This window comes from Myotis davidii, unplaced genomic scaffold, assembly GCF_000327345.1.
Source record: "Myotis davidii unplaced genomic scaffold, ASM32734v1 scaffold18, whole genome shotgun sequence".
Classification (NCBI taxonomy): Eukaryota; Metazoa; Chordata; class Mammalia; order Chiroptera; family Vespertilionidae; genus Myotis; species Myotis davidii.
In genome coordinates, this window is record NW_006292696.1 from 2,609,317 (window position 1) to 2,635,282 (window position 25,966).

Consider the following 25,966-nt stretch of genomic DNA (forward strand, 5'->3'; position numbering starts at 1 on the left):
AAAGCTGCTGTCCCAGGTCCAGCAGTTCACTGGCACTCCTACTCATTCCTGCACTGGCCCTCCAATTTGACCCACTGTCTGCTCTACACTGGAGTCCAGTACTGGCAACTCCCCAGATCCTGACTCATTGCCTCCTTGGCTCCGGATGCCTGCTCTGTGCCCTGAACTCTCCTAAGTCACCACCCTGCCTGTGCATTCTCATTTGGATCTCACACAATCAGAGCTACATTTGTTGTAAAGAACTGTAGATGGTTTGGACCAGTGGAGCTGAGCATCTTTGTTTGTCTCTAGGGGATCACTAAAGCCCAACATGAGTTTAATAATTACGTGAACATGCTATTAGTAGCTACTTTTATTGGGTGTCTAACACTTGCTGGAACTTGATATACATTCTATCTCTAAACCTTTCATCAACCCAACACACTGGGAATTATTACACTCCTTTTAAAGGGCAGGAAACTGAAATTCAGAGAGGTTAGACAGAGGTTAAGCATCTTGCTCAAAGTTCCATAGCTGGTAGGTGCTAGAGCAGAGGTATGAATCCAGGAGTGGGTAGCAGACAGACATAGTGCATTGTGTCCCACTGAACTCGTGAGATAGGTTGGCTCATACATATCCTGATAGTGTCAGGCGGGGAACTTTGCACTGGCCTGTTAAGCAGTGAGATGGATTCATAACTGGTTGCCAAAGGTTGCAAATTGAAGGGCGGATGCTAACCTGGAAAAAGGACAGTGTTGGCAGTCCAGGCACCATAGTGAGACGCTAACAAATGTAGAAATATGGAAAGCAAGGTTGCTCTCTGAGAGTTAAACTAACAGCAGAGATGAGTGTGCAGGAGAGGAGTTGGGTGAGGTTCAGCATCAATCACAGGGACCTCTGTGCAGTCGCCATGATTGAGGACTGGCATGTGTTGTGATTTAGTAAGTGGAACCTGAATTGATTTGATTGTGTCTTGTTTAGAGAACTATTTTACAAACATGTGGGAGACATTTATAAGTAGTACTAGAGGCTCAGTGCACGAAATTCGTGGGTGGGGGGGAGGCAGGGAGGGTTCCCTCAGACCAGCCTGCACCCTCTCCAATCTGGGACCCCTCCGGGGATGTCCAACTGCCGGTTTAGGCCCGATCCCCGGGATCGGGCCTAAACCGGCAGTCGGACATTCTTCTCACAATCCTGGACTGCTGGCTCCTAACCGCTCACCTGTTTGCCTGCCTGATCACCCCTAACTGCTTCTGCCTGCTGGCCTGATCACCCCCAACAGCCCCTCCCCACCAGCGTGGTTGCCCCCAACTGCACCCCCTACCGACCTGGTCGCCCCATGACCTGGTTGTTTGGTCACCCCTCACCAACCGCCCTGTGGGCCTGGTTGCCCCACACAGCCTGTTCAGTCGTCTGTTCAGTTTCAATGGTCACTTAGGCTTTTATATAGATAGATAAGAAAGGGTAGGTAGAGGAGCAGCAACCTGGCAGCAGCACCTGGGGAATAGGACACTGGAATGCTGTCATCAGAAGGAAGGGGTATGTGTGGCGAGGCGAGGAAGGTGTCTTAGACCTCTCTCTAAAAAGGTCTGCTGAGAATTCCTTCAAGACTGTCTTTTTCTCCAGTTCCAGGTACATCAGAACAACTTTTGATTGGCTCCCCTAATATTCAAGAGTGGCCAGGGTGCGCGTTCATGGAGGACGAGAGCATTCCTCAGTCTAATTAGAATGGAAAGATCTGTCGTAAATGAAAATGACCTGGCAGTCTCACCCGCTTCAGTCTTCTGTGGGCTTGAGTGTCACGAGTCAGCCTTGCTGAATCTGATCTGATAGAGCGCCCCCTGGGCTGTCCTAAACGCATGCTGGTGATGCCTCCCTTGGTGCTGTTGGGAGAGAGTCACCCCGCAGATGCTACCAGGCACCTATGATTTCGCTTTCTGCCTGTGACAGACTCTAGTGGCATTTCTGAGAGCTCTCTCCATGGCCTTCTCTTAGTCTCCAGTTTACCAAGGCTTTGAGTATTGAACCATATCAACCTGGATGACATTTAATATAATTTTTCTTGGATTCCCCCAACCCATGAGTATAAGAAGTGACCTAGCATTAACTGTGTAGAAAGACTGAGGGTGTCATGGGAAAATCAGCCATAAGAAAGGATCTCATCCACAATAGCAACCAACCCCACAGACTCTCCAGGAATAAACCTAACAAGCAATATGTGAGATGTATATATTTAAAAAACAACTCTTCAGCTTTACTGAAAAGAGTAAGGGAATACCTACATAAATGGAGAGATGCACCATGTTTATAAAATATACTTAAGATGTCACTTCTTCCCAAATTAATCTATAAACTTTATCTCAAAAATTGGAGGCAATTTTTATAGGCTTTGACAGGCTAATTCTAAAGTTCATGTGGGAAAGAAAAGGAGCTGAAAAAGTCAAGAAAACCTTAAAAAATAACAACAGAAGACTATCTCTACCAGGCATAGAAATATAATGTGAAGCCGAGTAATGAAAGTAGTGTGGCATTGGTGCAGAAACAGACAAACAGAGCAGTGGGGCAATAAACGGAGACTAGAAACAGACTAGGTATCTATGGGGATTTATTTACTTGTTTATTTTTTATATGGGGCTTTACTTTATGAAAAAGATAGCATTTGAAATCAGTGGAGGAATAATGGCTACTTAAGAATGATGTTGGAAATATTACTATCTAATCAGAGAAAAGTAAACCACCACCAAATACTTTACAGAAAACTAAACTAAACCAAATGGATTAGGGACATAGATGTTAAAAAATAACCTATGATATTATTCAAACTGCCCAATAAACATATGCAAAGATGCTCAAATTCACTATGAATCTGAAGTGAAAATTAAAAATGACTATGAAGTACCATTAAAAAATTTATCTGGTAAAATGAAAAAATAAATGGTAATATCTTGGGTTAGCAAGGGTGAAGAGAAATGAACACTGTTGGGAGGACAGTAAATTATTAAAACTTATTTGGAAGTTAGTTGGGCAATAATATCTGTCAAAATAATAAAATGAAGTGCATGCTTTTTTGATAAAGTAATTCCACTTCTGGAATATATCCTAAGGAAATGGGCAAAGAGCTATGCACAAGAAAATTCATTTGTAATAGCGAAAAGCTACATAAGCCTAAAGGTCCATCAGGAGAAGGGTGGTTAAATACCATGAAATGATGTCAGACCATGCAATTTTGCAGGTAGGCCATAAAGTCTGGAAACATAGATTAAAGTCGTTTTGTCATATATTGAATATAATAATACTAGTAATTACCTATTATGTTTCCAAATTTGGTGGTGTGTGGAAAGTTAGGAATGAGGTAGACCGAATGTAGTATGTGGACAGATTTCAGGCTACGATGGAAGTGAAAAACACAAATTGTACTGCACCATCCTATTTCTACAGAGATGTGTGTGTCTCCACAATGTATGCACAGTCAAGGAGAGGACCTAGTCAGGTGCACACTAGATTGTTTGTCTGCATTCCTACTTCTCTCTTTCTTTTTTTGGACTTATTACAAGGTTTGTTGTAATAACAACCAAGTGCCAGAGTTTTGCTGTCCATAATCATACCGTGGATAGGCGGTCACTAATCCCCAGAGTCCTGGCCAGTGTGCCTGGCTCTGAGCCAAGCTAGTCCGACCCTTGGTAAGAGAGGCTGCAGCTTATGACCTGATAATGGAAATACTGGAATTCATGCCCAGAGGAAGCCAATACACACACACACACACACACAGACAAACACAGACACACACACATGCTCTCTCATTTGTTTACATATAGTTCCACATGAATTGAACGATATACGTGTCCCCATATGTGCACACTCCCATGCACACCTGCGCACATGTATAGACAGACTCATACATACCTATTCACATGTAAATTCTCTTTCACTTATTCACATGTATTTGTACATATATTCACATGCACATGCATAGATACACATATAATATGCTACTTCATGCTGATGCATATTTCACTATGTGCTTATATATTTGCAAATGTCTACACACAATTACATAAATGAAAATAGTACCATTCATGTACACTCACTGTTAAATACTTTCTCATATTTTTACATATATACATACACATATACATGCACATTCATACTTATACATATTCACATGTACATTTATAACCAGAAACGCACATACTTATTCCTATGCATGGCCATACACATTTCCCTTTGAGATTACATGTGCAAATACATTCAAACTAGCATATACATATGCACATGCCTATGTGCACATTTGTACAAACAACCCCACAATACACTCATGTGCATGTATGCTACTCAGAAACATAGAGGCTGTAGTGCACACTCATAGTACGTGTGTCCAGACAAGCTGGTGGTTCCCGGAAGAATCTAGCTCCCGATTTTGCTCTTGGAGACTGCCGGAGGGAGACTCTCGATCAGGAGCCCCTTCCCACCTCTCCCTCATTCACTTCTGTTCCAACTTCTACCTTTGTCTTGCTGCTCAGACTTAAAGAGAGTCCCTGGAAAGGTCAGGTGAAGGACAGGCAGCCTCAGCCCTCCGCTGGTCTGGAATGGATCGAGGCCATTGCTGCTTTGCTGGCTGCCTGTCTCTGCTCTCAGGTCTGGTGAATAAGGCCAGGCCCTGGGAAGCAGACAGTCAAGCTCGGGCACTCCAGCTGTTTATAGAGCTGCTGGCATTCTTGCTGCTCCTGCAGAGCAGACACAACCTGGGGAGTTTCTGGCACAAGATACGTCCACATTACCAGGGACCCAGGGTGCGCAACTGCTCTTCACGTGATTGGAGAGGCAGAACCCTGGCCTGGAACTGGGGCCTAAACATGTCTGTTCAATAAGTTTCCTTTCGGCCTTGGCCTGTTTGGCTCAGTGGATAGAGCTTCGGTCCCACGGACTGGAGGGTCCTGGGTTAGATACCGGTCAAGGGCCCATACCTTGGTTGCAGGCTTGATCCCTGGTCCTGGTAGGGGAGCATGAAGGAGGCAACCAATTGATGTGTCTCTCTTACATCATGTTTCTGTCTCTCCTCCTCCCTTTCACTCTCTTTAAAAATCAATGGAAAAATATCCTCAGGTGAGGATTTTTAAAAAAAGGTTTTTTCAGCTCTAAGTCCCTATGACCAAACCTTTCTGATCTTTAGTTTTCTTATCTGTAAAATGGGAATAACATTTCCTGCCTCAGGGGGGCTGTTGTGAGTCTAAAGGAGGGGGTATATGCAGAAGTACTCCGCATACTACCTAGCACACAGTGGCGTTTAATGTGTGGTTGTTGCTATTGTATTCTGAGTGACAAGGGAAGAGGCTCGGATGGGAAAGTGGCTCACATGGCTTTGTTGGTGGGAGCTGAGGGAGAAAGAGCTGAAGGGAGAGTCACCCTTGGCTGCTGCAGAGAGCACCCATTCCATGCTCTGTGACCTCGTGACCTTGCTCAAGTGATGTTACCACTAGTCATCAGATTTCCTTTCTGTAAAACAAAGAACTGACCTAGATGGTTTCTTAAGTTTTTCGCTAGTTCTGAGATTTTTAGATTGTTTACCTCCCCCTAAATCATCTACAAAGCAAATTAAACACATATAGGTCATTAAGAACCGAGTGCGGGGAAAATCACAGTACTGTGGATGTGCAAGCTGGAGAATGGCAACTCCTTCCTACTTTGGATTAACTTTAATAAGTAAGGGGAAATTGTGTCATCTGGGGACCTCTCCCAAGGAAGCACATCATTGCCAATCCTGCAAGCACATCATTGCCAATCCTGTATTTCCTGCCTAAGATCGTTGATCTCCTCTCTGGGGGCCTTGCTAGTTATCTCCCTTATGAGAATTGACAACCCTTTGCAGTAATGTGAACAAGACTCATTGGAAGCCTGAACTAGCCTGGCACGGGTGGACATCCAGAATTGGGTGCTTTAGAGGACTTTATGGAAGTACCCTCTGTAGTACTTGGTGACTGGCTTTTCTTACTCTGCTCATAAAGAGATGACTTTATTTTAATCCTCACCTGAAGATGTGCTTATTGATTTTATTTTTTCCATTCATTTTTAAAGAAAGTGGAAAGGAGGGGGAGAGACAGAGAGAGAGAGAGAGAAACAGTGACATGAGAGAGACATCAATTGGTTGCCTCCTACACCCGCCCTGACCAGGGCTGGGATTGAGCCTGCAACTCAGGTACATGCCCTTGACCAGAATCAAACCTGACATCCTTTTGTCCTTGGGCTGATGCTCTATACACTGAGTCAAACTGGCTAGGGCTATTTATTGATTTTAGAAAGAGAAGAAGGAAGAGAGAGAGAGAAACATTGGTGTGAGACAACACTCCAACCAATTAAGCCACCAGCCAGGGCATAAAGAGATGACTATAAATGGCCTTTGTTATTTTCTCACAAGTGAAATCACTCTCTTCTAAACAAGCATAATAGATTATTTTTGTTTTCAAGGAGTGAGAAAAACATGTAAAGTTTCATTGTATCTATTTATAATTACTAATGTAATATTTACTCCTTGTAGAAATTTAAAAAATATAGAAATGCTTAAAGAAGAAAATAAAATTATCCATCAGTCTATGATACAGGGATAATTGCTTTTAACATTTTAGTAGTTTTCCTTCTAGCCTTTTTTTTTCTTGTGTAATTTATTTTAAACTTTCTACTATGGGACTTTTAAAAAATATATATTTTATTGATTTTTTACAGAGAGGAAGGGAGAGGGATAGAGAGTTAGAAACATCGATCAGCTGCCTCCTGCACACCCCCTACAGGGGATATGCCCGCAACCAAGGTACATGCCCTTGACCGGAATCGAACTTGGGACCCTTCAGTCCACAGGTCGAAGCTCTATCCACTGAGCCAGACTGGTTAGGGCTATGGGACTTTTTAAGTACATACAAAAGTAGAGAGTAGAGTAAAATCAACCCAACATATCCATTTCAGCCTCTGTACCCAGTCTTCTGCTATTCCGCAGTTGCACTTGAACTTTACAAGTAGGTCTTTACGTTTTCTTTTCATCTAAAACTTTAGCCCATTGATATGATGTTGTTTTTGTAATCCTGAGTGTTTGGCATGTGCAGGCCCTGCTGGCTCTTTGGCCATTTTCAGATATATGTGCTCACCTAAAACATGGAATAGGGCAGTAAAAATGTTCCGTTGCTATACCACCGGAAACCTGCAAGCACACCAGATCCCCCACCTCCTTGGGAAGCCCAATGCAGAGGGGAACTATTTCAGAGAGAGAGAGATGCCCCACAGGAAATAGCAGCTTGTGTTTTGATTCACTCACCATAGTTGTCTCAGCAATGGAACCAAAGCTGTTGATGAAAATGTTGCAGCTCACATTCACCGGGGGACCTGCCAATCAGGAGAGATACCTGCTTTAGCTCCATAGCCATGAAGAAACCCACAGGACAGGACCCGTGCCTGAAACACTGACCTCAGGGATGGACACCCCTTGGTGAGGAGCCCCTTGCTTGTTCTCCACCCCACCCCCGAGCATCTGGGACTCCCAGCCACACCACTCTGCCAGATTCCCTGGTCCCTGAGTGAGCACCAGGTACAGAGCACCAGTGTCTGAGCTGGGATGTACTTTCATTAACACAGGATGATTCATCTTCCTGCCATATGGTTGAAATCCCTTCCCCAAACCCCACCGGCTGCCTTCTAATTTGTGGCTGAAATGTATTTACGGCTACAACATTTGGAGGCCATCTTGGGAATCACAAAGAACACTGAGTTCCTTGCCTTGAACTTACGAACCACGAATGATTGCTTGAAAGGGTGTTGATGGGAATTACCAGCTGAGGAATCCAGAGGGAACCTCAAGGGAAGTCCATAAGTCTTTGTTAAATACTTTCTAGGCAGGGTTTTTGAATCCTGCTGCAAAAGATAGAGAAGTGGAGGAATATTTGCTCTTTGGAATCATATTGCTAGAGGGACTTCTGTCCAGTTGAAGCTAAATATCTTCATTTTATGCTATTAATTATAGATACTTAGCACTTATTGAGCATTACAGGGTTTGCTGCTGGGCTGAGTTTTACTAACATGGACCTCCTTCTATCCTCTCAGTGACTCCATAAGGAGGCATGGTTATTACCTCCATTTTACAGATGAAGAAACAGAGGCTCAGAGAGGTTGTTTGTCCTGAGCCATACAGTTAGTAAATGGACAAGTCAGAGTTTGAATTCAGATTTGTCTAATTCCAAAGCAAATGGTCTTCAAGGCTGTACTGGTAAAGATGAGGTTGAGAGAAAGGAAGTGGCATGCTCAAGGTCATATAGTGGCAGAATCTAGGGTTTTAAGCACTGGGCATCCACATGAGCTGACAAAAGGGCCAGCCTAAATAACCAGAAAGAAATGTGAGACTGTGGCTAAGAGTGGCATAAGCAGTAGGATCCCGGATACAAGAGAAGTCCTGGAGACTGAGGTATTAGGGTAGAACGCATGAAGGTGATGACCTTGAACTGACCTTGAAGGTGGGTAAGACTTAGATTATAGGTCATAATCCTGCACATGAAGATTGCAATGTGCTATTTGTGAAATTTTCAGGTCCACTTTCTTGTTGATCCCCATGAGGACCTGTGGTAGGCAAGACAAACTTACTGTCCCTGCTGTTCAGGTGGAGCACAGAGAGTCTTAGCAACTCACTTGGGCTGATTTAGCCAGCAAGTGGTAGAGCCAAGACTTGAATCCAACTTTCTGATTGTGGAAAGATGGAAGCAGATATCCTAGTGTCCTGTTACCATGTCTTCTCTGTCCCCCTTGAAAAAGTAGCCCAAGCATTTCACTCAAGCTCAGCCAAGAATTCCTTCTTTTCAGAAGTCTTGGTGTCGAGGGTGGGACTCAGTCTGGTGGTGAGAATCTAGGTTTTCCCTCCAGGGGAGTGAGGATCCCTGGGTTTTGGACACAGCTCAGTGCTCATTGGCTGTTTCACCTCAGGCCCGCCTCTTCCTTGTTCTGGGTTGCAGTTTCCCCATCAATCTGGGAGAGTAGCTCCTTATCTGGGTAGTCAGATGTGCTCCAGTGGTTTGGAATTCCCTTATGGAAGCTAGTCATTCTACTAACAAGTTATAAGACTTCAGGGCTGGGAGGTTTCTTAAAGGTCACCCGAACTGATATGCAGGCAGGGCTGTTGGAGGTAGCATCACCAGGAGAACTAGTTAAACTGCAGATTGCTCAGCCCAACCCCAGACCCAGTGAAGCCAAATCTCTGGAGATTAGCCCAGAATCTATATTGTAATGAGCTCCCTGGGTGACTCTCATGCGCAGCCAGGTGTAGGAACCTGCTATACCAGCTACCCTCTCAAAGCTCAGTGCTTGAATACCCCCAGTAGTGGGAACTCATTTTGTCTTGAGTGGTCCGTTCCATGGTGATAGCTCTGTCTGCTAAAAAATGTCTCTTATGCTGAGTAGGACATCTGCCTCCTTGTCACTTCTACCTAAACGAAGGCCCATTAGATTTTTTTTTCTTTCTCATTTAGACTCAGGCCCAGGTTTTTCTTTTATTTAGCCTCATACCATTAAGATGCCCCAAAGAGTTACTGCCTGTGCCTTGAATCACGTGCACAGACTTCCCACCAGCCCCTGCAGTGTCTGGCGCTGTGATTCCCCTATAAAGTAGGTCCCGATTTATGTGTGCGAGAGGGCGCCGGCCCAGAAGACCCCATGGGGAGGTGAGAGTCATTGACATACATCTGAAATGAAATTATCCTCAAGAAAATTACAATCTGGCTGCCTTTCGGCAGCAGGATAATGTATATATTTCATTAAATATTAAAGTTTAATTTTCCTTTTGTGTACGTGTTTGCATCAGGCTGTGCCCCTGATCCTGGGAACCATTGTCCGACACAGAGTCTTGGAGGAGATGCAGACTATCAGAGCTGGACGGGCCTTGGCTGCTGGATCATTTCGCAGATGTGGAAACAGAGGCCTGGCAAATGACTCACTCTGGGTCACACGCATCAGGTAAGTAGCGGGCGTTTTAGAACAACGCAGGCCTCTTCCTATTGTGTTGGGGTCGCAGAGGCCTTCTCAGGAGCTCTGTAGTTTGTGTGGGGCTTTGGGGGAATCTTATTGGTGTCTGGGTTGAAGTGTGAAGGGACCATAGGCATCAGGGGCTGGAGGTCCCCTCCTTATGCCAGTGTTTCAGTCCTCAACACCAGAGAGAGAGAGAAGCCTTGTTTCCAGCTCCAGGCTGGGTTCCGGGAAGCTGCACCTTGCTCAGAGCCCTACTTGGAGGGGACTGAAGGAGCTAGAGATGACACAGGGTCGGGAGACTAAGATGATCTAGATCTGTAGGTTTTTGGGTCCAAGTGTTAGAGGAAGGCTTTCAGAGTGGGGAGAGACTGGGCCCTGATTCAGTGGTTTTATAGTCTGGGTGAAATTTTATTTCTTAAAGATGTTCACTAAGTAAGTAAGCCAGTAAATAAAAGAATAAATGACCAGCATTAGATAAAGAACTGAGTCAGAGTAGCTAGCTGGGTTCAAGTCCCTACAGCCTTGACAGCATGGCTCAGGAGTCATTTAACTGCTCTAAACCTTAGCACATTTGTTGGTTCGTTTGCTCATTCATTCATTCATTCATTCATTCACAAAAGGTTCATTGAGGGCCTTTTATGTGCCAGGTGCAGTGGTATGCACAAAGGATACCTAACACCTGAACCTGGGATGCATACACACATTCAACAAAGGAGTCCCTCTTTTCTCAGGAGAGCAAGTCCACGGCACTCAGTATGGAGTTCTGAGAGTGTCCACTAGGGGGCGTAGTGGACTGGAATTCCTGAAAACTGGACACAACCTGATGGTCAATTCTCCAATGTGTTTGATTTAGACAACGGCGTTTCTAAAATTTGTGACTTAGCTGCCAACCTCAAAGATTTCACAAAACCCCAGACTCAAGTCTTGGAGGGCCAGCATCCCAGGGCCTGTGTTTCTACCACGCAGTTACTGCCAGAGCTGGGAAGTAGGTGCCCTTAGACAAGCCCTGTGTTCTCTAGTTTTCTTTTCTCATGTTCCTCCTGCCTCACTCATGTGCCATATCTGTCTGGTTCCTCTGGGTGTTTGAGATTGAGACCCTGGTGAAGGGCTTGGGTCCAGTGCTATGTATGACAGCAGCTTTGGTCCTGACTTAGCTGTCCTTGAGAGGACCAAGGTTATGCTAACAGCGCTGGAAGATGTGGCCTTGGGAATAAAGTGCTGGGGGAGCGAAGGAGCCTTGAGATAAGCAGGGTGGAGGTGGGCCCCAATAAACCTCAGTGCGTCTCTCAGACAGTTTTCTACCTGCAGAGCACTGAGAATGGGGGTAAAGTGAGCAAGTACTAGGAAGCTGTACCAGCTGTCATCTCCCTTGTTTGGTTTCGGACTTGAGCTAGAAGGAGTAGTGAGGAAGGGCATCTGGAATAAGATCGATGAGGAGGCTGACAGTGGGTGCTTGAAATAAGATTTTTGCAGGGGTGCTGGGAGGAAGGTCCGTGAGCACAGGCTCCTGGGAGGTCCTAGGGCTGCACCTGCGGGGTTCTGCTCAGCAATGGCGGGTGGGGACAGCCTCCTAAGGCACCCACGGGAACCGGCTCCCTCTTGTTGAGATCTCCCAGAACTGTGAGAGCTAAAGGAAAGCCCTCCGGTCACCTGGGGGAGGGTTTGTAAACTGGCTACCCAGAAGGCATATTTGGCTCACAACAAACACGTTCTGTTTGAATGCACATATTTCAGGAATCAGGAAACTTTGCATAAATCTTCATTTCTGGCTCTTCTCGGAATACTGGGTGACCTGGCAACATGGGGCCTACATTCCAGTTGGGTAACTGTGGGCGGGGCTAAGAAGAGGCTGTCCCCTTTAGAGGGCCTGCACCTCTATTTCTCCATAGTCTCTACCACTCCCTATTGACTTCCTCCTAGCTCCCCTCACTCACTGAAGTTTCCTACCTAAGTCCTGTAGGCATTTGAAATTGTGACTCTGGTTTAGACTAGAAAGTTTCAAAAATTATTTGTTAATTCCTGGGACCTTTTCAGGAGGTGAATTTCAGTTGGATGTCTCTTATCTAAAACAAATAGAAGTGGACCGTTCGGGGAGAAGCAGCGTGGTCTTGGTCACTATGCTCTCTGCTCCTCCCTTTGGGGGCACATGGTGGGAGCCCCAGAGCTCCCACAGATAGCCAGCTTCATCACTGCAGAGAGGAGGAAACTGAGGCCCAGAGAGAGGAAGAGGTTTATCAGAGTTCAGAGAGTGAGTTTGTGCCTGAACCAAACCTGACCCCGTTTCTTCACACGCCAGGTTTATCTATCTGGCTGTTATACCAGAGGTAGCAAGTCGGTTTCAACTCACAGATTCCTGGCAGCCAGGGGGCTGTTAAGTTTGAGCGTGGTTTGGGTGGGTGTGGTGGGGGAGCAGTCCGAACGTATTAATGGCATCTGCCTAGGGCAGAGGGGAGTCCTGGGCTCCTGACATGTATGTACCATCCAATCCCATGCTGCTTACTTTTAATCTAGGAAAACAGATGCCGGGGGATCTGGAAGGAAAGTTTTCTCTACCTTTAAAATTGGGCCTGATCCTGGCATCATATCCAGAGGTTCTCCCCATGAGCTTATCCAGGAAGTCTGAGGGAGACATGGGCTTGGGTGCGGAGCGGGCGGCATCAGCCTCCTTAGAAGCAGCAAGGCTAAGAAAGGAGAGAGGAGAGCAGAGGGTTAACGATGGCCCTTTCTCATGCGTGGTCAGATCCCAGCCTGGCCCCGCCCTCGTAGACCCGAGAAATAGGTAATACGTAATACGGGTCCTTAATGAGGGAAGGCTGTGTCTAAATTGTTTATCCAGCCCAAATATCAGCCGGCAAGGGATCCTGGCAGGCAGCCGAGTGTCTGACCGCTGCTGAGACGCTGCTGCCTTTTCTAAGGCTGCAGCCTGGGGATCAGAGCAATCACACTTGGCTGCAGGTCTCCCGGGAGAGGGGAGAAGAGATTGCAGGGCTAACCTCCTGCTAGGCCCAGCCCTGTGTTTTGGGTGCCTGAGCCCCGCCCCATGGGTCCATGCAACAGCAAAAGAATCTTAGAGATCAAGTAGTCCCAGATTTCCCCAAAGTTTCTCTTCAGAATTGGTCACTAGTTGAAAAAAAAGAAAAGTTGCGTAAGTCAAGTGCATTCAGGAACACAAATTTAAACAGGCATCTTTACCCGAGGTCTTCTCAGAGCCTGTAACAAGCTTAGATGATATACGTATGGGACTAGTATCTCATGAAACACACACTTTAGAAAACCTCAGTTGGGAAAATGGAGGCACAGCTGGTGGGAGGGACTGGCCCCCCATTCCCACTCAACGAAGTGCTTTCAGGCTCTTATTCACACCATAGCAAGAGTTACTGAGGTCTAAGGACAGTGGCCCCCCACCTGCTGCTCTCAGTCAAAGGCGCGCAGATTTCTAGAGGAGTCAAAATTGGCAGCCTCGGGGTTGGAGGACAACCATTTGTGCAAATGAGCTTTTCTAGTCCTGAAATGCCACCAGGAGACCCCTGAGCTAGGCACCAGCTAGGGGCTGGTACCTTAGAGGGAGTGCAGGTATAGAGACGTGTGCCTGTGTTTGCCAACTAGGACACTGGCTCCCCAAACATTTGCTCTCCACCCCTCTTGTTCATGCCCGGGCTCCTTTTCTGACCTCATCAGTCCTGTTAAAGTGATCACTTCTAATGGAGGACTCTCAAATCAAGGTCTCCATGCCAGCTTCTCGCTGGAGCCCCTTTCCTCGTTTGCAGGCACCTGCAGGGCGTGTCCCTCTAGACATCCTGTCTGTGCCTCCGGTTCCTCTCCCACCCTGCATGCCACAGCTTTCTTCCTAAACTTGCTTCTCCAGACCGCAGCGTCGCTGGATGCCCCGACATCTCGGCATCCTCTAGGACTGGAAGCGTCCCAGCCATCTTATCTCCTTGGCTCCCTCTCCTCGCACACCCCTCACTCAGCAGGTCCTGGCCATGCTACCTCGCAGTATAGTTACTTGTGTTTGTGTCTTAAGACCAGGAGTCATGGTGCTTTTATTTGTTGTTTGTTTGTTCTTTTAATCTCCTACTGTGTCCGTGATGGTGTTTCAAAAACATAATTGGTGCTCAGTAATTGCACAGTAAATGAGTGACTGAATAATTTGCTACTTTAATCAAATATCCTGGCGAGTAGTATATTCGTAAATATGCATATGTGGATCAACAATTTAAAAATGATTAGACTATTATACCCATTAATCAAAAACTACTGAAAGCAATGCCTGGGATTCCTTTGAAGATTTAGAAGGCATTCCAGGATGATGTAGACACTAATGCATAATAATCTGGAGGTCCCTTATTCATAGACTGAAGAGCTAGTTTTGATTGACAGGACAAATGCGTTTTACTATTTTCATGTGTGTGACTATGGATGTTTGTGAGTTTGTGTGAAGTGGATGAGTTTTCAGGTGTGATGTGTATGCATGTTACGTGTATAGCTGTGTGGGTGAGGATGGATGTGTGGGGATTAGAGTGTGCCTGGGGGTGTTTGTGGATGAATAGTGGATCCTGTTACATAGATTTGTAATGTGAATACAAAAATGTGAATACCTGGGATCATGTTAAGTATGCTGTTAAGTGTGACATTTAGTGTGGGCATTTTTGTGTGTGTATATGTACATGAATTATAGGGTATGAATGTATAAGATGCCTTTGTGTATGTATGTATGTGGTGTGTACATTGCATGTGTGTGCTTCTCAAATGCATTGTGATATGTAAAATAGGATAGTGCAAAAAGGAGTGAAAAGAATGGGTGATTTGGAATCAATGATGTCTCATACTAGCTGTGTGACCTTGGGGAAGTTACTTAACATCTCTGAACTTTAGTTGCCTCATATGTCATTTTAGTTTTATACAAGGAGTAGCTGAGGTAGCACAGGTAAAAAACAACAACACCTAGTTCTTGGAACAGAGCAGAATTCAGTATATTGTCTTGCTGTGTGTGTGATTGTGTGTGTGTGTGTGTGTGTGTGTGTGTGTGTGTGTGTGTGTGTGAAGCAGTTCAGAACCAGTCTGGGGACTTCTTTGGGTCCCACTGCTTTCAGCTGCACCACGGACCCCACGTGGCTGGGAAGTGCTGCCAGGTACCTTCCATGGCCCACAGGTAGTAAGTACCACATTCCCAGCCTCTTCTCCGTTCAGCACCAGACTCACAGCTGCTCCACGGCTCTGGTGTGAGCAAAGGGGACCACAAGCAGGCAGCTGGTGATTTACGACTTTTCTGCGGCTATAATTCACTTCTAGAACCTCTCCAAGAGTGGCAGTTATGAAGCTTCCATAAGCTCCTGTTCTCTGTCCAGCCCCTCTCTCAGATAATAAGATTTGAGAACATAGTACTCCCTCCCAGCAGTTACTAGAGCACAGGCGATCTCATGGCCCTTAGGCCTCTTTCATAAGCCTGAATCTTATTAGGTGGCCCAGTGAGAGAATGAATTCACCCCAAATTATTCCTCACCATTTGCTATTAGCAAAATGTGCCATTTAATACCTGAATCCTCCCCAGTGCTGAAGAGTCCTCTGGTTACCTGAGCTTGAGTGTCTGCAAGGTACTTGCAGCCTGGTCACCTGGTACAGACTCACTGGAGGGGTGAGCTGAACTGGAGGGGACGGAGACTCTGAGAGGTTAGGTAACTGGCCTCAGGTCACACAACACTTTAATGAGAGAAGGAATTAGAGCACAAATTTTCAAGTGTTGACTCACCCAATGGTACCATGTATGGGAAAGCCTTTTATAAATGGTGAAGAGGATAAATCATGGTAGCCACTATTATTTCTAATTGTTTTTGAAGGTTGTTATATTCTATTACATCCAAGAAAATCAAAACATGTGTCTGACTTCCAGCAACCCTATGTATACAATTCTGGATTTATCACACCTAAAAATGGAGGAGAAATTGCTGTGAATTACCAAATGAGCCTCTGTTTTGCAAAGTGATTGACGGAAGTCTTTGAAACTTTGGGGTTCTCTAGTCCATACCCTTCCATGTATCATGTAACAGTGGTTTCTAAATTGCCTTGCTTTTTAAAAAACTACCCTTGTAAAAAAGGGGACTTTATATTACACCACTCACAAATGAACAACCAGTATTACTTGCCATAATAAAAATAACCATGGTAGTGAATACAGTGAAAACAAAAGGAGAACAGAGGTTTAAAATTTAATGTAAATGCTGTTGATTGCCAACAGGACTACCTCTTACTGCCCTGTCCGAAATTTCCCCAATTCTTTGTGAATTACAAAGGCTCCATTTTAATGTCAAAATAGCCACACCCCTCCACTTGACAACCATTGTACCTTTCTGTCTATCTTTAGATACTGTGCACAGAATTAGTTCAAGCCCCCCTGTAGTAAATCTGTTCTCTGTGCACCTGTGCAGAGTAAACAGGCATTAACAGGCCCTTGCCGCACAGTTGGAACCACTACCTGTGCTGAATGCAGACATCTGCTGATAGACTCAGCTACTGGACAGAGAAGCTGGGGATGGAGCCAAGCCATGAAACATGTGATTGTTAGGATTTGCTGACCCTGTACAAGTATTTGGAAGAGATGCAAATTGTTTCAGGGATTACTGCAATGCAATGTCGTGAATCAGACTTAGTTTAGACAGTTTTGATTATAGTAATTTCCAGAAAGACAGTGAGGTCTTCTGGGACCAAGTGTTCTGCTCTTTGCAGAGAAGGCTTATGATGGCGGCTGACTGGATGGAGGTAAACTATCACCATTCAGTTAGGGGATTTGTCACCCCAGGAGACTTAGGTACTTAAAGGACCTCTGATTTTTAAAAAAATGTTTTTTATAGATGAGAGAGAGAGAGAGAGAGAGAGAGAGAGACATGGATCAGCCGCCTCTTTCACACCTCCTACTAGGGATCAAGCTTGAAACTAGGCATGTTCTCTGATCTGGAAATGAACTGGTGACCTTTTGGTGCATGGAATGGAGCTCAACCAACCAGAGCCACACCAGCCCAGCAAGGACCTCCTCTGTGACCTCCTGTGAGTCACTCCCCCTTTTGCTTTCAGTTTCCCAAGCTATAAAATGAGGGGGTTAGAATAATCTCTGAGTCCTACTGGCCCTAAAGCATCATTTTATTAGTCTACAATATTCTTTCTTTTTTACACATCTGGTCTTGGGATTTGAATTTGTCAGAACTCCTTTGTGGGAATCTGAGCGTGTTCATGTCTTGGTTTTTCCCCATCCAGTCTCAAGATTTCTCCCCAGTGGACCAACTCATTTTTCAGGGATTTGTTGGAAGAAAGGCCAGATCAATGCTTAGATTCTCATTCTTCAGTTGCGACACCAGTTGGAAATAGGGAATCAATATGGAGCTGTCAATCTGAATTTCAAATGAGCTGGGGTCGCAATGATATTGGGGAGAAACAGTTTCAATCACACCCTGCATGGCACCACACCTACAAGAACCACCTGGGTTAGCAGAGAGGGCCCCCCATCAGATTCCATCTCTGCAGTTCACCATGGGCAGACAAGTCAGGAGCTCAGGGGTGAGAAAGGAGAGGAAAGGCAAGCCAAAGACAGAGCGTAGGTGGCTGAGGATAACCAAGGGAGGGACAGGCAGAGCTGGGGAGGAAGCTGGAGGTGCCGACTTAGAAGGGAAGGAAGATGGGGGTGGGGAGAGGAAGAGGCAAATGAGAAAGTGGAGGTGTTTGAGATATGGCAGTGAGCACAGAGGATAGGCACCGACTGCACTTGGTGGAAGTGTGGGGGTTTCCAAAAGGCACGTGGAGAAAGTGGCATTTTACAATAAAACTTGAAGGCTGGGAATGAAGTTGGCCTGGAAGAAAGAGGGAGGAAGAGTGTTTTGGGTAGAAGGAACAGCACATGTAAAGTCTAGAGGCAAGAGAGGGCTTGGAGAACAGAAAGTTTAGTGCAGCCGTGGGCAAACTACGGCCCGCGGGCCAGATCCGGCCTGTTTGAAATGAATAAAACTAAAAAAAAAGACACCGTACCCTTTTATGTAATAATGTTTACTTTGAATGTTTAGTGTGTGTATTGAGAGAGGAAAGTAGGGAGAGAAGGAAAGAAAGAGAGAGGAGAGAGAGAGGTTGAGAGCAAGGATAAGAGGTGAGGATGGAACGCTGTCTGTGCGGTTGGAAGTAGTAGGGCTGGAACCTAGTTCTCTGCCTTACCATGGGTCTGAGAGTTCAAGGAAGATTATCCCTCCTTAATCCCTTTGCAGTAAAAACAATCCATCCATTTTCTCAGTTTCTGGTTACAGTGAGGTGTGGCCTGGCCCAGCTTGGGAAATGGGCCTTCCAAAGACACCTCCAAAGACACCTTCCCTGCAACTTGCCCTCTGACTGAGGCTAGAGTGTCTGTTTCCTGTGCTGGGGCAGAGAGGTAGTTCAATGAACTGGTACTTATTTTGTGTAGAAATCACCTGGTCAACTAGTCAAGGTCATTTGAAGGTCAGCCCTGTGTTTCATGGGCATTTACTTAATACACAGTTATGAAGGTCACTGTGGAATAGAGCAGAACACATTAAAGTGGGGCTGAGAACCCCTTGGCTCTATTTCTAGCTTTCTGTGTGGTCTTGGGCTAATTCTTTTTCCCAGATGGTCCTCAGTTTCTTCTTCTATGAAGTGGAAGTTCAAGATTAGGTCAGGCGCAGAGGACAGTTTTACCTTGTGTGCCCACTCCATTCTGGCAGTGGCTGCCTAGAGAAGCGTTGTGGGGTCCATCCCAGCAGGGAAGGGTAGCAGGATGGTTGTCACTCTCTGCCAAGGGACTACATTGCAGAATGGAGGCTTGTCTCATTTCTACGGGCCCCCTTGCTCAAAAAGCCTCTGATCCTGATGGATTAAGCACCCACTGCACGCATGAGACACCATGGGGGAGACACCGATAAGTATGCCTCCGCCTCCATGTGGGCAGAGTTTGAGTCTGTCTTGTTCAGTGCCTGGTGTGCAGCAGCAGTCATCATTTGTTGATGAATAGCCTCTGCCCTCTGATTGTTTATAGTCCAGCAGGTAGAATAGATGAGGCACAGAAACAATTATAAGAAGTTGCCACCCAGCCTCGGGGGCATAATTGGACTGCCATGGTAGTTCAGAGGAGGGAGGCGGGGACAGATCAGGTAATTTTCCGGAGTTTTATTAAGTCTTTGCTCACGTTTAGAAAGACCCAGCATTTGGCAATGTTCCTGTTGTGTATTTGGGAGAGAAAGCTTTCTGCTGCCCATGGGCTGTCCTGGGGAAAGGTGGTGGGAAGACTCTGGTGACCTAGGCTCCTGGGGAGGGTGGAGCTGAGTGAAGCTAGCACTCTCTGGCCTTATGGGCCGGACCAGCATCCTGTCCCTGGCTCTGACACCCAGGGACTTTTGAGTTTTGGGCAGCACGAGCCCTGCTTGGTACTTTCAGCTTTTCCTGTAGGGTTGGAAGTAGTTGCATCCTCAGGTCAACATCTGGCTTCCCCCGGCCAGCTGTGCAATTTGGATTTTATCTGATTGCAGGAAGGGGCTTAGGGTGACATGCTTAGGCCTGACATTTTATTACTCTCATTCCGTGATCTGCTAAGCACCCTGGGAATGTCACAGTTGTCACGCTCTGAGCCCAATTCTCCCAGGGACCAAGACATCCTCCCTCCTTCCTCACTTACCTCCCACCTCCCACAGCTCTATCTGCCTTCTATAAAGAACTTTTTTCTGGGTAAAAATCACATGCATAGTAAAATAAAACCTTGGAACTTTGCATCTGGTTCTTCCCTTGCCCCCAGGGAAGTGTGATCTCCAGGGATCTCTCACGCTCCTTATCGCTCCTTCCAGTTGCCCTGCCGGCTAGCTTTCTAGCCCCTGACTCTCCTGCTTTAGTGGCTGTTCCCCACCAAGCAGGACCAGCTGCAGGGTGAGGAGAAGGAGGTGCCTAGCAAAATTTAAGGAGGCACTCACTCTCAGGGTTGCGTAAGTGGCAGCTCTGCACTCGGAGGGCCTCGAGAAGGAATGCCACCTTAAATGCTGTGCCCTGGTTCAGTTGCCTCACCCAGTCCTGCTACAAAATCGTAGACCCTCAAACCCAGTCATGGAGGGTAGGATTTCCTGTAGATAATGCCATGTATTTAGCTGGAGAGGAGTTTCTACTTCCCACAGCCTCTCATTTTATTTCCAAAAATGAGATTTTCTTGTTTGGTGGCAAAAAACACCGTTACATATCTTATCATTTTGTCCTGCCAAACAGCAGGTGAGGTAGGGACGTCTGTCCCCATTTTACAATAAAATTGAGACAGAAGATGCGTGTCTTGATGTAGCTCTGGCATACCACACGGCTTTGGTTAAGTCATGTCGATGTTTTCTCTTTTCTCACTTCTCCTTCCCCTGTGTGCGTGGCAGTCCTTGGCTCAGCCGTCAGCTCTCTGACCTTCCTTCCCCTTGGCATTGAGGTGATCAGGTGTCATGTAGACAAGACCCCGAAAGAATGATTTTGGCAAGCTTCTTTCCAGGCTCTTAATAAATATGGTTTTCATGAAGCACGGAGCCTGGCACATGCTCAGGGATCAATAAATATTTGTTAAATGGGTGACATACACCTTGTATTCCAGAGGAGGTTGAACTCAGCCGCGCAGGGGCTTGGCATCGGTGATGTGATTTGACTGGAGTAAAGAGCCCCATATTCTGCCCCTTTCGTTAGTCCCTGCGGGAAATACCTGATGTCCTCTGGGAAAATCCAAGGCAGGAAAACAGGAAACGAAGCCATCCCTTTTCTTTTAGGAGCATCCACAGCCTCTCACAGAAGGACTCAGGCTAACGGGCCAGGTGACACCTATGTCTGCTCAGGAACCTTACACTCCTCCCCATCTAGGTCGCTAGTTATTTCTACAATGACCATCTCATGTGGCCCTGGCCATCCCTATATGTCTCACTTGGGGACATTTTTTGACTGACTTTCTTGGCTTAAGCCTGTGGACATCAAGAAGGCCCCCAGATTAGATCAGGGTGGGGAACCTTTTTTTTTGGCAAGGGCCATTTAGATATTTATGACATCATTCAAGGGCCATACAAAATTATCAACTTAAAAATTAGCCTGCTATATTTGGTCAAACATTTAATTAACTCACCCCTAATACTTTGGCAGGGCCAGACCAAATGATTTTGTGGGTCTTATATGGCCCAGAGGCCTGACGTTCCCCACCCCTGAGTTACAATGCGAGCAGTCCCGCGGGATTCTTCAGAGGCTTGGATGCTGAAGAGCAGGCCTGCGGGGGTTACTCCGCTGGAGTCAAAGCTCTCAGCAGGCCCCGCATCATCAGCATGCATCCCACGAGCTGGACAGGAGAGCAAATGGCTCTCATTACCTTCAATGCCGCTTTCTTTTTAATCAGATAAATCTCACTGGGAAAGTACCTCTTTACAGAGAATGGAGCTCAGGGCTTCTGGACAAAAAGTTTGGGGAAAAAAGATTGCATTAATCAGCAGGGATTGGTTATTTGAGGTTGCAGAGACTTGGGAGTATAAATATTGAGGAGAAGTAATAATAGGATGAAAACAGATACAGACATGATATTAGCTAATGATAGCAATAGCTGCCATTCCCTTAATACTAACTGTGTGCTGGGTACTTTAGATATGTCACTGCATTTAATCTTCCCAACATTCCTATGAAGATGACATTGTTGCTTCCACATTACAGGTGAGAACGGCGACACTTGCGTTTTTAGAGGTTTAGCTGAGGTTGTACAGCTTGTAAATGGCAGAGCTCCCCGGGCAGCTGGTCTCTAAAGCCCACACTATTAACCACTATACTCTATTGACTCTTCCAAGTGCTAGTGATTTACAAAGTCCCTCTGAGGACCTGCACTAGTTCACAATAGAAACGTTTGCACGGCTCTTCAGAGCTGCAAGTGAGAGTTCAGGGGGCTCCAGGAACTGGAAACTATGGGCAGAGAACAATGCTATGATCACATGCACACCGATAACGCCTTCGGTTTATATGGCACTTCCAAATCCATCACTGCGTTTGATCCTCATACCATCCCCTGGCAGCATCCCCATGGACAGGTGCTGACACCGAGGCTCACCTGAAAGGTTAAGAGACCTGCTCAAGGTCTCGGGTGGCAGAGCCAGAATGTGACCAAGGTCTCCAGATTTGCTTTGGGGCGTCTTCCGCTCGACTATCTTCAATTCATTCCCAAACGACTGGAAGGGGGAGGGTGAGCCCTTCTTGGCTATTTATTAAATCGTCTCTCAGAATTTCTCTGCAATCAGTTTGCCTTTCATTTTCTTTTTCTCCATCTCAGTTCACTCATCTTTAAAATACAACCTGCCTTTACCAATTGTAGGTGGCTTTTTTTTTTAAAGAGAGAAACATCGATTTGTTGTTCCACTTATTTATTCATTCCTTGGTTGATTCTTATATGTGCCCTGACTGGGGATATAACTCACACCCTTGGCATATTGGGATGATGTTCTAACCAATTGAGATACCTGGCCAGCGCCTTGCAGATGTTGTTTGAATGGCAAAAGCTCATAGTGCTTTTACAGATGCTGTGGAGATAAACTCTTTTTATTCTCAGAAAAAGAGTTTATTTCCACTCACTAGGCATGTTGAGACAGTCCTCATTTCATTGGAGATAGGATTAATGTATTACTTCATTTATTTACTTATTTATCCAGAATAATCATGGCTGCCTACTGTATGTCAGAGATCAAACCAGGTGATTGAACAGAATATAAATGATAAAATAAAACCAGCTAGCCCTCACTGAGTGCTTACACAGTACCAGGCATTACACTAAAAGCTTTATCTGCAATAGTTAATCCTGAATGTAATCCTATGGGTTGGGTATCATTATTCCCATTTTACTGATGAAGAAACTGAGGGTCATAGAGGTTAAGTAACATATCCAGTTACCCCTGACCCCACAGACTTCTCTCTTATCTCTATCAGTAATAGACTCCTATATAATAAAGAGGTAATATGCAAATTAACCCTCACACCATTACAAGATGGCTGCCTACGACCAGGCTGGCAGTGGGGTTAGTGAGGGATGACCAAACGACTGAACAGCAGGCTGCATGGGGCAACCAGGCCAGTGTGGGGGCCGTGAGGGGTGACCAGGGTGGCAGGGGTGGGCAGTTAGGAGCAACCAGGCCAACAGGGAGGGGGCAGTTAGGGGCGATCAGGCCGCCACACAGGCAGTGAGGGGCAATCAGGCTAGCGGGGGGGGGGCAGTTAGGGGCGATCAGGCAGCCACACAGGCAGGGAGGGGCGACCAGGCAGGCAAGCAGGTGAGCGATTAGGAGCCAGCAGTCCAGGACTGTGAGAGGGATGTCCGACAGGGATGTCAGGCCTGGGATCAGGCCTAAACTGGCAGTCGGACATCCCTCAAGGGATCCCGGATTGGAGAAGGTACAGGCTGGGCTGAGAGGACTCCCTCCTATGCACAAATTTTGTGCACCAGGCTTCTAGTATGTCATAACCCTTGCTTTCCACGAGCTCTGAAACTAATAGAGAAAAACCTATGTGAAGACAAGTAAGTGCTTGAATCCAGACCCTATTAAAAAAACACATATCTTTTCCCCTCCCAAGTCTATACTAGTTCAAACCTACGGTGAAAACCAAGCCAGGTTGCAATGAACCCATGGGAAATGCATCAGCAAAACGGGCTGTTTATCCCAGAGAAAACATGTTTTCATAAAGTGAAGACCATGTGTGTGGTCTTCAAGGATCCAAGAGACTGATTCAAAGGAGAATGCTGAGAAAATAAATCCTTCTCACTGGGCACTGAGGAAAAATGGTTTTAGATTGTAGAAAGAGCCACTTGGATTAAAATCTGAAGCTGTCTTTAAAAAACTGACTGACTAGCCCTGGCTGGGCAGCTCAGTCTGTGGGAGCATCATCCTGTACACTAGGAATCAAACACCAAAGGTTGCACGTTCGATTCCCAGTCAGGGCACATACCCAAGTTGCAGGTTTGATTCCCGTTTGGGGTGCATACAGGAGGCAACCTACTGACGTTTCTCTCTCACATCAGTGTTTTTCTCTCTCTCTCTGTCTCCCTCCCTGCCTCTCTCTAAAATCAATATAAAAAATAAATAAACTGAGTGACTAATTTTCAGAAAGAGAACACTTAACTGTGGGCTGAGAGGGTTTAGCTGAAGTGGGTATTTGCATGTAAATACAGAATTTACGGAAGCTTGGGGCTCTAATCAAGCTCTAAATAGCCTGGCCCTCTGTTGATTCCCTGAGTCCTCAAGACAGAAAGCTGCAGCTCTGCTCAGTGGATTGGAACTTCTTTGTTTCACACAGCAGGTTACAAAGTCTTGGGGAAGAAGTAGGGAGAAGAGTCTTAGAATTATGGGACCTGATCATCGTGTGCATTTAAAAAAAAGACATTTATTGAGCACCTGCTATTTTAGTAAATGAATGACTGAATTAAGACTGTAATGTCAGTGGGGATGATCCTCTTGATTTTTTTTTTAAATATATTTTATTGATTTTTTACAGAGAGGAAGGGAGAGAGATAGAGAGTTAGAAACATCGATGAGAGAGAAACATCGATCAGCTGCCTCCTGCACATCCCCCACTGGGGAAGTGCCCGCAACCCAGGTACATGCCCCTGACCGGAATCGAACCTGGGACCTTTCAGTCCGCAGGCCGATGCTCTATCCACTGAGCCAAATCGGTTTTGGCATCCTCTTCATTTTATAGACGAGGAAACAGACTTAGAGATGAACTAGCAATAATAGCAATCACTACCAACGACTGATCTCTAGGTGCCATGCACCGAGCTTTTCCACACCTGCTTACTAATCCACCCGACAACTCTATGAAGTAGGTACCATTGTCTTGTCTATTTTTCAGATCAGGAAACTGATGCCTGGAGAGGTTAAAAGCCTAATCAAGGTGCTTAGGTGGCGGAGTGGATACACAAATCTAAATGAGGTAGAATTTGGCATAAGGTTTGGAGCAGCTGTTCAAATGTGCTAGAAAAGCTCACTCAACTCGAACATGCATTGTTGTAAGTTCCTGCTGCTCTGTGGTTTAGTATAAGCTTCTGCAAGGAGTATTTACAGAGGAGAATGTAGGAGAAGACGTGTGAGTGAAGCCTGTGGGACTTAATGAGATGAAAGGAAGGTAGATGGATGATGAGGGAAGGATAAGGAGCTGTGGCTAGTGCCCCTTCCTGGTTTCAGGATGAAGGGGGGCAAAAGGACCACAGGGGTTACTGCTCAGTTTTTATTTCCCTTCTGTGGTTTCTTTCCTTTCTCCCCCACACCTCAGGATTCTCCGGCAGGGCCACCTCTTTGTAGCTCACAGGGGGACCAGACAGGGGCCCCAAATCCCATGGCCTCCTGCTTCTTGTTGCAGGTCACAGAGGCAGAGAGACGCAGCCCAGGGCATGGGACAAGCTGTGGGTGTGGAGTCCACTTCTGCCCGTTCTGATCCTGTCTTGTGTGACCTTGAGCAAGTCCTTTACTATCCTTAAGTGTAGACACCTCCTGTTCTAACTAATAAATTACTATTTGAAATCATGTTGAGGGAAGTGTAAGACACTACACAATTAAAAACATTTTTGGACTGAAACAGGGGCATGCTCCAGGATGAAGCACATGGACTCCCATCACATCCAGCCTCTGCCGTTGACCAGCTTGAGGCCTGGGACAAGTTACTGACCCTACCTGTCTTTGTTTCTGCATCTGTTAAATGGGGGCAAGGGTAGCTGTGGCTCATAGGGTTGCAGTAAAGAATAAACCATTTTTTTGCAGGGCTTACGTTGGTGCCTGGCAAATTGTAAATGTGATTTTTATTGATGAGAGACTTGGTTGATCTAGGCTACATAATGGGGGCTGAGTCTATGAACTTCTAGAGGCTTCTCTGTGCTTTGTGCTAGAATCTTCAAGGACTACCCCCTCTCCCACCTGGAGGAGTCATCCCGCTGTGTTCAGAGTAAGTAGTAAATTAATAGCATTGCTTTGGCATTTCAATCAATAGGATTAAG

At 45.9% G+C, this 25,966-nt stretch overlaps 1 protein-coding gene across 2 annotated transcripts in view; it reads right to left on the reverse strand.

The window, feature by feature from the left end:
- Nucleotides 1-25,966, reverse strand: part of GLRA1 (glycine receptor alpha 1) — a 63,417-nt gene that overhangs the window by 18,735 nt on the left and 18,716 nt on the right. For both annotated transcript variants that reach the window (XM_006766277.2, XM_006766276.2), the window contains exons 2-3: nt 12,523-12,650; nt 7,280-7,347 (exon numbers count right to left, since the gene is read on the reverse strand). In XM_006766277.2, the coding sequence (XP_006766340.1) occupies nt 7,280-7,347; nt 12,523-12,650 (196 nt within the window). The remainder of the gene's footprint in view (nt 1-7,279; nt 7,348-12,522; nt 12,651-25,966) is intronic.